Source organism: Lagopus leucura, unplaced genomic scaffold (assembly GCF_019238085.1).
Source record: "Lagopus leucura isolate 7727_CA_CO unplaced genomic scaffold, USGS_WTPT01 Super-Scaffold_100002, whole genome shotgun sequence".
Classification (NCBI taxonomy): domain Eukaryota; kingdom Metazoa; phylum Chordata; class Aves; order Galliformes; family Phasianidae; genus Lagopus; species Lagopus leucura.
In genome coordinates, this window is record NW_024962263.1 from 65386885 (window position 1) to 65398964 (window position 12080).

Below are 12080 nucleotides of genomic sequence, written 5' to 3' on the forward strand. Positions count from 1 at the left end.
CTACTATTAATCTATGTTTTCTTTCTATCTTACTCTGCCTGAAATTTTAATAACGCATCTATCCTTTGCTATCCTGCCTTTTTGATCCCAATTCAAGCTTTTCTCACAGTTTTCAATAACAGCCATCCTGGTCAGTGGCCACTTCCTCATATTCATTTTTCTTTGTGCTTTTCAATGACAGCAGTACACATCCACATCATCTTCACTCATAAAGCAGTGGGAAAGTCAACAAAGCTAAAAATACCAGAATACCATGCCCTCAAAAGAGCAGTTTTTATCTTCCCTGGTTGTTCTATTTGTAGTCAGGTCAGGAAATGCACACAATAGCTCCAGAGCTGGTTGATTTTCAAATTCATTTTTGTGTTGTTTGCTCTACATTGAACAGAGTAGTGAAAACATTATATATATATAATATATATATTATATATACATATATAATATATATATATATATATATTTATATATATATATATAAAGATTGTTTTGGACACTAATATGTCCTGTTTATGGATAGGAATGTTTATTTTTGGTGGTGGTTGTTTTTTTCAGGGGCAGATTTCACATGTTAAATCACAGCCTGTTAGTCTTCATGAAGAGGTTCTTTTCACTTTTGTGTCCATTATTATTTCCACATGATGCATCATACATTTAAACATAATGTTTGTACAACAGAAAATAACATAGAATGCTGTGAGAACAGATGCAACAACCTTGATTAAATAAAAGAAGAAATAATGAGGGGTCTCCTTCCAATACGTTGAATATGCAGAAGCTCTTTCCAAATTAATTATTATTTAACAAGGATTTAATGTAGCTAAGAACATGTTACTCTCCAGCAGATTAGAAACCAACTTGAAAGTGACAGCATAATACAAAGACAGTCAATAGGAGTGCTTTAATTATTCTAATTTTATTCTCTTTCATTCTGAATCTGAATGTTTAACGTTTCACACTTGCTGCTTTTCTCTCAAGTCATAATCAGATCCAACACACATCAAAATCTGTGTTTTTCTGCTTTCCAGAACCCATTTTCAAGAATAATAAATTAGATAGGTGGTGTTGGCAGCTAGCAGAGGGAAAATAACAAATCCTAGTAAGAACATTCTTCTGCATTTAGTAAATACCTTATATCAGTGTTTAAAACTAGTAGAGTTCAGAAACACCATGCAATTATGTCACCAGAAGTAATTATCCATATGCTCAATGTTTAAACTTTATTTTTGGCAGTATTGCCTTCTACTTTACCTGAGTATTATTATTGTTATTATTAACATAGTATATAAATGCATTTTAATTATATCTGAAGTTAACATTTTGCAACTCTATCCTTCCTGGAACTGCCTTCTCAAAATACAGTAAATTCTATGTATCCAATTCCATTTTTGTCTTCTTACTGTTTGCAATTATCTGCCATAAAAAGACAGACAGTGGACTTCTGTTATGATCCACACTGCAGCAGAAGCACAGTCAGCCATGCCAGTTGCACTGGAGTGCTTAGCTGCTATGTTTAAAGAGCAAGAAGTAAAGGATCCTTCTGATATTTATCATAAACTTGATGCTATGGTAGCAAAAGTCTACATTTCACAGGTATATACATCTTCAGGCCATCTAAAGTTGAAAATGAGAAAGGGATATTAATGTCCAAACAGACTATCAGCAAACTCAGTGCTGAGAATTTGGATCGGTGTCAAAAACTGTTCAGGAGCTGAGGAAATTTTCAAGCTGCAGTTCTTAGAGTGGGGGGAGTTGGGCAGCAGAGAACTGTGACTGTGGGGATGTGATGGATCCTTCGCACTTCAAATTGAGTTGTGCTTACTTTTTATTTAAGAGTTTTGTCGTCTTTATTTTGCTTTCAGGATACACCAAGGATAAAAACTTCCTGATACCTGATAGAACCTGAAGATCCTTCCTGCTGAATGCGAATTTTGCAACATTTAATGAAAAGAGAAAGGGTGCTCATCTGCAGAAAAACTTGTCAGGAAGAGGACTATAGATTAAGATAAGGAAAAAAGGATCTGACACTTTGTAAAGAGAGGCTTAGGGGCCTTAAAGCAAGGATGTGAGTTCTTGGTATCCCCGCTAGAATTATGTAGAACTTGCACCCTGGGCAGAAGGCTGCTGTGTCAGTGCTGAAAAGTACAAATTATTCACACCAAAGTAGCCCAATTTGATAACTGAGTGCATAAGTTTTGTAAAATTTCAGCCTCACTTCTGAAAGCATTCCAGAGCTTTGTTAATTCTCTCAAATCTTCTTTTCCATAGTTTTTCAGCTACTGATAATAATTTTCTCCTGGCTTCTCTCCACAGAATTACCACTTTAACTCCCTAATAAAATCCTTATTACGCTGGCATGTAATTCCCTGAGCAAAGACCAAAAACCAGGAGGCTTGCTGACCTACAAAGCTGCAAGATTAATTTTTGAAGGCATGGCAGGGGAAGGTATCAGTGAGCTATGTTTGTGAACTCAATATCAAAATAACGCTTCTAACAAAGCATGGGAGTAAAAGATGTGTTTCATGTAAATTCAAAAGTTAGTCAAGATAGGAAAGTTGGGGGTGCATAGTTGCTGTGAAGGCTCTCAGCAAAGGCAGCGTACATTAGCTGGGAGTATTAACACTGGCTGTGCCTGCTGGGTACAGATCTGTTGTTGGCATAGGAATACGGCCTCCCATATATAAAAGCTTAGCTGTCTGCAAGATCTTGCTTTAAAAAACTACTCAGAATGGCAGCTGGATTGTGTCTGTTCCAGTATAGCCTATCATCATTCGCAATTCTCATATGTTTTAAGTATCTGTAGTGTACTGTGTTCAGATAGCAAGGCTTTGGTAGTGGGAAGGGGAGGAGGAGTGGGGAGTGCAGGGTTGGTATCTGTGAGAAGCCACTGCCCGTGTCAGATCAGAGCCAGGTCCAGCTGCTCCAGATGGGACCGGTTGCTGCCAGAGCAGAGCCATGATGAAATGCTGGGCGTGCTCTGGGAGTGCAGATTTTGGAAAGGGAAAAACTGCTGCAACAACAGCAGCTGGGAGAGGGCAGTGAGAAATGTGTGAGAAACAGAGCTGTCAGTGCAGAAGGAGGGCAGAAGGTGCTCCAGCTCCAGAGCAGGAGCTCACTGCAGTCCAGGAGAGGCCCATGACAGAGCAGGCTGACTTCCTGCAGCCCACTGGTACCAGGTGGAGCAGATCTCCACATGCAGCCATGGAGGAGCCCACAGGGCAGCAACAGATGAGACCTTAAGGAGCCACAGCTGAGCTACACTTCTGCTGCCCGTGGGAGTACATTTCTGGCTACTTAGAGAACTCAGGTGCATAGGGTGTGTTTGATATCCATCTTACAAAAGCTGTGGGTATCCAGTATCTCAGAAGGGCGGAATCTCAGTCTATATCTTGCAATCAAAATTGTCCTGCTTTTGTTTCAGAAAAGAGGGATTTCAGTAGATTGTAGTCTGGAAGGATTTTTAGGAATGGGTCACGTTGTTTGATCAGAAATGTACAACAGACATTGCAACATTTAAGTTTATCCCAACATTTAAGTTTAAGGAGCGTTGATGTGTTTGGCTTTCAGTGCCAATAATATATATGTTAAAAAATCCAGAGCATTAGGACATGCTGCATTCCAAAAGTTTCTAAATCCATTTGTACACTATTGAGCTACATCAGAAAATGAAAACAGTTTTAATCTGCCTAATGTACCACCCCTAACAATTTTTACCTTGCTGATATAAATAAAAAAAGAAATAAACAAACAAATAAATAGAATTTGCCTTTTCTGGCAGAACAGCTGAAAGAAAGAGGGTGGACTGCAGGTTATTTCTTTAAAACCACTTTTCTACTGACTGGATAGGAATTAGAGAGTGTTAAGTCAAAAATCTCCCACATGCACACAAAAAGAGTCACACACAGATGAAGACATCCCTTTATCTCACACAAAGAATCAGCTCTCTACACTGATAGCAGTGAAACGGGCGCCTTATTATGTGTGTAAGCAATTGCGCAGTCAAAACTTCAGTGACTTTGTTTCTGGGTAAGCAAAACCACAATTTAAGCAGGAATCTGCCTGACTAAAGCCACAAAATCTATTTCTAGATGAGAGTCCACAATAACTAAAGTAGGGCCTTTGAGTACTTCTCATGTAGAAAAAAAGAGTAACTGAATTCATGTGATTTACGCTCTACATTCTGTGAGCATTCCCTTACTCACTCTTCTGCTGACTCTTTGTCATTTGTTCTCCAGCGTTAACCTCGTGGCTGGGAGCCACCAGCACTGCTAAAAACAGAAAAGGAGGAAGCTCAGAGAAAATCTCAGGATGTAGCAAAGAAATGCATTAAAAAAAAAAGGCCAAACTTTGTTCAGTTCTCCTGAGTAAATAATCATTGTATGCGTTTGTCATTTTTTACCTTTAGATAAGTTGAAAACACACTCAAAAAGCCCAGAACTTTTTGTGTACTCCCAAGTTCGTTTCCTTCAGTAGAGGTGAAGGAACTGGAGGTGGTTTGCAGCGGTCTCATGATGACCTCTTGTGGTTAAACGATATACGCATTTTGTCGCTCGGTTTCTCAGAAACTTTCAGCACCAGAGGTTAATGTGCACTATTAGATCTGAATGGTACTGTGTTGCTAATTCTGCTTTAACCTGAATTAACTTCTGCTCACAAACATGCTATCAGTATTTGCTTAGCTCACTGCTGGGAAATTCTTTTAAAAATATCTCAACCTTTGTACTCCACAAAGTTATCAGGTGAGAGTATTGTATTTTCCTGCATGGCAGTTTGTTAAGACTAATTCATAGCTCTGTCTAATTAGCTTCCTTAATCTAAAAAACTATAATTTTTTGAATAAAAACTTACCCATTCCAAAATGTCAAAGAAATCATACAGTACCAGCTCATAAGAAATTACATCATTAGGTAATGTAATTAGGCTCTTTTGTATATTTTATACAAAAAATCAGTCAAATCCCTAATTATATGCATTGTATGCACTGTTTCTAAATATTGTGGCTGAAGATGTCTCCTTTCCTCCACAACTTTACTTGTAAAAAAATCAGAGACCCAAGAACTTCCTGATGCCGCTGAATATAGCCTATTCAGATTATATCCTCTGACACCTTATCCAACAGATGAGGTGACCTTTCTCTAACAGATAAAATGGCTCAATAGTTTAGCCTGCCTCCTTAAATCTTTCAAAAATACAGAGATTTCGTGAAACAAGTTTGCTGAGTGATAACACTTCACGAGATGGTCCCGAAAGCGGTATTTTTGGATCTCACAGTAGCACTTTCTCACTGGACAATCTCCAGCAGTGGTATTTGCACCTGCCAGTCAGTATTTACATGACCCCGAACCTTACTAAATTTAGGATGTGTTGCAAAGCCATTTCTGCACTGGCTGCTGCCTGGAGATCTGGCAGTTCCTCAGCAGCACAGCCTTGGGTTGCCACCAGCTTGGATGTGCTCCATCGCCCAGTAGTGGCGATTGCAGCTGGGGAGGGCAGGTTCAGCTGCCATGAGGCGCTTCTTGTTTAGCTAATGCACACTTTTAGAGATGTGGAGGGTAAAAACAAACATTGCTGATAGTGTACACAACAGTGAGTCCCTTGCATTTTTATTTTCCCTCATTTATTTTCACTGGAAAAAAAAATTAGTAACACAGACTTTTCCACTCTGTTGAGTGGAAAAAGCTAGAACAATTGGGAATAGGTGAACGGTTGGACTGGGTGATCTTTTAGGTCTTTTCCAACCTTAGTGATTCTGTGATTCTATGATTCTAACAATGATGATGACAGAAAAAAAAAAAAAAAAAAAAAAAAAAAAAGCAGGTTGCAGGTAAATGCTGAAGGTAAATGTGGGAATCTTCACATGGCAATAAGGAAACACTAACAGAGACAGCATATCTTGAAGAACATCCCATTTTGAAGCATCATTAGCGAACTTCTGTCAGGTTCTGGCATCCTGCGCATCAGAAATCTGAACAGGGTGAGCATGCAGACTTGGGGTATACAAGTCCAGATTACTTGTTTGGAGATGGGGCACCCCATCTTCCTTATTCATCTTTTGCTGTGTTATCTCTACAGTGCTTCAAACTGACTTACCAGTTTTCAAGAAGCAAATCTCTATACCACTTGAACTCTCTGATAATTATACTTGCATATCCAAACACGTGAGTTTTTAAATGTCTAAAATACTGTCATTGCTTCTCCTGCAACTGGTTATGGATGTGAAATTAACCTTGTAATCTGGAGTCAATTTTAACCCAACCCACCAGCTACAAGCACAACCTGCTCAGCTCTGCCAGCCCAGCCTAGTGCCTTGGAGCTTCTTGGAGCCCACTGGGGTCTCCTGGCCAAGAAGCCAGATAGCTGGTGACCTTCCTACTACAGTGGCTGCTTGGATAGCAAACACACAGGCATCTCATGTCTCCTTGTGTGGCAAGCAGAGCCTTGCCACAGACAGGAGCAAGGCGGTATGGACAGGAGTCGCCTGGTGAGTACCAGGTTGTCATCACTCAGCTCCAGGTTAGGGGCAGAAGTCTTAGAGGCAGTCAGCTCTTCCTGCAGCCACATTTCAGAACAAGAGATCAACAGAAAAGCCAAGCCACGTGTCTCCAGCCGGCACCATGCATCAAACACTTTAAAGCACTGAAAGCTGAGCCTCGGTGTTGAGATGCAGATGGCAGGCTGCTGCTGTAGCTCTGGTGCTGACCTTTCAACCACACTGCAGTTCCTGAGCCCCAGCTGACTGCACAGCAAAGGATCGCCCAGTGCGCTGTGACATCTTCCCTTCCAGCAAAGCTTGCAGACATATGTTTCATGTGATAACGAATTTAGGGAAGAAAAACAAACAAACAAACACAAAACACTTTCTGTGTTGATTACAGAAGCATAGGCACTTTGAAGAGTCAGACCCCGGGCACATAAATCTGAAAGACTTAACAGTTCAGTATAAAATGTATAAAATTCACTGATAGGTTTTGCACAGTTTTGACTTTAATTTTTAATCAAAACAAGGAATTAATTTGAATTAGTGAAATGAAGATTCCTTTTTTTATGGTATTTATTTTGTAAGAGGAAAAAAATATGAGTTATTTTCACATCTGGGTGGATAATAACCAGAGTATTTGGTTTGATCTTCAACGAACAATGCTTTTGAGGTAAGTTCTGGACATCTACTTTAAAGGCTTATGAATGTCAAACCCTTCGAAGTTCTTTTCCTTGGATAGTACTGGGGACATGGTGTAACATTCACTGTAATTATTAGAAGAATCTTATAGTTTGCATACATATTTATGACAGCAAAGGGCAGTAGAAAAGTTTGGCAAAATGTTTTTTAGTTAGGCAGATTGTTTTTTAAAGGCATACGCAGACACTCAAAAACTATGTGAGCCTGGAACAGGTTATGAGATACTTTTTTTCCTGTTCTGCAGTCGACTGCTTAAGTGTGGGATTGTTTTTGTTTCAACAGATATTCATAGATCATTTCCTGGTTGAAATGCATTTAAAAATACATGAAAATATTGGCAGTTTTAAAACACTTTTTATTTTCCAATCAGTACGCAGCATTTTTGCAATCAGAGTTTAAATCTTATATTCCATTTTTGGCTTCTCTTTCTTCAATAACAGACTAATTTTCTGGCTCTAGTAGGAGGGAGCTGGATTTACTTGGTGGCTGTTGTGTAAGCATCAACTATACTGGAACTATATAAAATAAGAGCGAGAAACAGGAAGAAACTAGTTGGTAAAACACAATCATAGGCTGGCAGGAAAGCAATGACTATTTGTCACTCCTTTCAAAGAGGAGGAAAACAGTTGGTGGCAAATACACAGTAACATTAAGAACCCAGCAGAGAGATTGAATCTCCTTTTCTCCATGCCTGGATACTCAGAGTTTTACTTCAATGTGGACCATGGCTACTTGGAAGGTCTGGTCCGAGGGTTCAAAGCCGGGATCTTGACTAGTGCAGACTATGTCAATTTAGCACAGTGTGAGACATTAGAAGGTAAGTCTGCTGGCTTCTTTCATTTAGGAGGAAATACTGTTCCTTGGACCGTTGAAGAATGGAAATGTTGGGAGCCTAATCTTAAAATGCAGACATAACCCTGATTTCCTTTTAAGAACTGCTGTCATGTTTAAGCTAACAGATTTCAGTTGAAATTATTGTACAGGCTTGTATAGACTGTGATTTGCAAAGCAATGCAGATGATGGGGGGTTCTAGTTTACTGATAAGCTTGGAAATCTCATCCATAGATTTCCTACAGGCACTGGTAATCTCACAACTTTTAACAACTGTACAGAACTGTGCAAGTATAGAAGTTTGGTATTATTTCAGATGGAGAAAATAGTTTGCAAAATCTTATTAAAAGCTCATGCTGAATTTCTCTATGAAAGACATAATTTTAGTACTTTATTACTTCATGAGTTCTAGGACAGTGGGGGATGTTCTACTTACTCAGAAGAGGAAACTAGATGTCACAGAGGTAGAAAACATTATCAAGCTTAAAGAAAGAAAAGAAAAAGCTTTTTTTTTTTTTTTTTTTTTTTTTCCCCAAGGTGACTTTGTCACAGTAATAAAAAGAACACACAGTAGTTTCCAAAACAGCTTTCTATGGCCGACTGGTCTCAGCCTGATGAAGACAGACTTGTGCAAGAATCAAATGACATACCCCTAGACACTTAGCAGGGAAAAATGCAACAACAAAAAAATCAATTTTCTAAAGGAACATGAAGTTTCTTTCCTTGACTTCAAATAATATCTACAATTGTACACTGAAATCATATCTACAATACAGAGATACTAGATTCATTTGAAAAAGGGGCAGCAAGAATTAATAAGCTCATTCTGTTTAGAGCTGCGTTGTCTGAGCAGTGATATAGTTGAGGAAATGAGAAGTGCAGAACCTGTTGACTCACACATACAACAGAGTTTTGAGGCTGTTTAAACTATTAAAATATAAACCTAGAAGGTTGCAAACCATTACTCTTCCAGATTAAAACAACTACATTTAAATAGATACGTGTGGGTAATTAGCTGTTAGCTGGATAAAATTCCTCACAGTCACAGTTAAAGAAGAGATTCTCAGTGCAGTCAGTAGGATCCAGAGACTTGTCAGCTGACCAAGTGCATGAGCCCTTTTCAGCTGATAAGTTGGAGGGCTGCATTAACTCTCCATTTCATAGAACAGCAGTTTGGACAAACACAATACATTTACTCCGATAATTGAAATGTATTCCCTTCCATTCCCTTCCCGTCCCTTCCCTTCCCATCCACGCATTTTAAAGATAAGCCTAGTGAAGCACTGGAACAGGTTGCCCAGAGAGGTGGAGGATGCCTCGTCCCTGGAGACACTCAAGGCTGCGCTGGACCAGGCTCTGAGCACCTTGACTAGCTGTGGGTGTTCCTGTTCTTTGCAGGGGAGTTGGACTACGTAGCCTTTAAAGGTTCCTTCAAGACAAAAGGGAGACAAAACCAGCCAATTTCTATTTCTTTAATTTCTATGGAAATTAAAGACTCCACAGATAATCTTGATACTGTATTTAACTGTTAAATCAAGAGGCTATATCTTGTGAATTTACACATGCTCCACAAAAAAGCTAATAGAACTTCAAACTTCTATAAAGAACAGGCTTCATTTTCTCTTCGGAGGAGCTCAGGAGAAGATGTCACCAAAGGCTCTACGAAGAAAAAAAGATCCTGACTTTTTCAATAAGACAAAACATAGAAAATTTAAAATATTATTAAAAGCATATTAGAAAATAATATTTTCCTATTCCATTCCCACAGAATTATTGCTCCTGTTCAACAGACAAGGAAAACTATTTTAAGTCATTTTACAGGAAAGATGTTTACAAACAGCAAGTAGTTTTATAACATTTCTGCGATATATGAACCTTCAATATTATGTGTTCAAAGTCCTTTAAGGGCTGATCACAACAGAGAGGTAATATCATTTTCTCATTAAGACTTAGAAAGAACAGTGACTTCTTTATTTTTTAACTTTCTTTTTTCTAATATTTATTAAGTTTTAGAATGCAAAAGTATTTTAGCAACAGAAAGAGCAGCCTTCATCAACCTACCTAGAAGGGCATCTTTTGTAACTGCTTATCAGTTTTTTTTTCCATTCAGCTACAGAACATCTCTATCTTTATTATAGCATTTTCTGCTTCTGTTAGCCAGACAGCAGGCTCCCATTAGTTATCACAGAATCATAGAATGGCCTGGGTTGAAAAGGACCATAATGATCATCTAGTTTCAATACCCTTGCTATGTGCAGGGTCACCAACCACAAGACCAGGCTGCCCAGAGCCACGTCCAGCCTGGCCTTGAATGCCTCTGGGATGGGGCATCCACAACCTCCTTGGGCAACCTGTTCCAGTGTGTTTCACCCTATGTGTGAAAAACTTCCTCCTAGTATCTAATCTAAATCTCCCCTGTCTCAGTTAAAAATAATTCCCCCTTTTCTATCACTATCCACCCTCATAAACAGCCATTCCTCCTCCTGTTATACAATCCCTGTTATACAATACATACAGTGTATGTGCATCAGATCTTCTTTTCAACTAAAAGGTCCAGCATATGCATTAGTTCTGTAGTACTGTAGTACTTAAGTGTACCTAGAGTGCCTTCAATTCATGAATTCACATTGAGAGGTAATAAGCTTACACTGCTTTGTATTCTGTGGCATTGCACCAGACCACAAAAACCGGCCTAAGATTAAAATATTATAAATATTCTGAAACCAACAAGCAGAAACAGAATCAAAACCACCCCAAGTAAGCCATAAATAGAATAAAAAAGATCTTTTAATTTCACAGTGGTTTTTATATCTCTAGAGAAGAAACCGTAATGCCAGTACAGGAGAACCACAAGAGAAAAACAGAGGTTAGATCTTCACATCTGCTTGATAATCATGGGGAAAGTACAACAGTGAGAGGGAAAAAGTAGAGTGGCTTTGATATCACTGTGCCCTCTCAATTCATGGCCACGCAGAGAGGTGAGGAGGCCTTCATCTTAACTTAGATATTCTTCTGGGCTTGTTTGAATCAGTATTGTTTCCATGGAGCTGCCTTCTCAGTTTCAACTTTGTCTGGAAGCTCTGCAACATGGCACACTGCTAGCTTGGCCCTATGGCACCATCTGTTTCAAAAGGAAATGCTGCTGACACTCTTTGAAGTAGAACACAGGAGGTTTTAAATCCAGTGCTTTATTCTTTCCTTGACTTCTCATGTGACAGAATGAATGCTTCTTTCTAGAATGTGCACTAAGTCACAGAAGGATAAGCAGTCCAGCTTTGCTCCCACCCCGATGAAGCAAGTTAATGAGTTGCCACGCTAGAACACCAGCATGCAGCGGCTGAAATAACAGCGTAACTGAGACATGATGGCAGCTGGCTGTCACAGTTAGGAGTCACACAAGACTCTGTGTGCTTGATTCCAAGAGCTCAGACTAATGCTTGGTTCAACTTCTTGCAGGACTTTTCTATCCTAACCACACTCAACTTGAACTAGCCTCTCTCTGAGTATCAGTTCCCTTTTGACATACATTCTGAAATTTCTGCTTAATTGTGGATGGAAGCCTGTACTGAAATTATTTTACAGTGGTGACATGACCTCTGTCTCTTGCAGGAAGATCTAGAGAAATGCTAATAGTTCCAGAGTACTAACAGAGCACAGCTGTCCTATCAAAACAGTGTGTTGTTGTAGTCACTGGAATGAGCTGAGGTGGCAGCAGAACCCACATACAAAGTTCTAAGGGTGATCTATCATAGGCTTAGTGCTATACTTAGGAAACAGAATTTGCAGTATACTAACATTTTTTTGCATGAAGTCTCAGTGTAAGCAACCTCACTGCATGCTAACAAAGTATACATACGGAGAACTAGGGGAGAGTAGTTACTATACAAATAAACACACACCTTACTGACTTCATATTTATAGACGCCTTTCATTCAGCCATTGTGAGTGTTGCTGTTCATTTCCCTAAACATCACTACAGTTTTCATCTGGAAATCTAACCATTAATTCTAAATCTTCATAATATTATCCCGATCTATAATTCATGGTAGTTTTAATATAACATTTGAACATAATTAC

General features: G+C 39.0%; 1 protein-coding gene across 4 annotated transcripts in view; it reads left to right on the plus strand.

Moving 5' to 3' along the window:
* The first annotated feature begins 7774 nt into the window (after window positions 1-7774).
* The window catches only part of ATP6V0D2 (ATPase H+ transporting V0 subunit d2), a 40638-nt gene continuing 36332 nt past the window's right edge, over window positions 7775-12080 (plus strand). For 3 of the 4 annotated variants that reach the window (XM_042869891.1, XM_042869893.1, XM_042869892.1), the window contains exon 1: window positions 7775-7988. In XM_042869891.1, the coding sequence (XP_042725825.1) occupies window positions 7859-7988 (130 nt within the window). In that variant the 5' untranslated portion in view covers window positions 7775-7858. The remainder of the gene's footprint in view (window positions 7989-12080) is intronic. The other variant, XM_042869890.1, reaches the window with a different exon arrangement.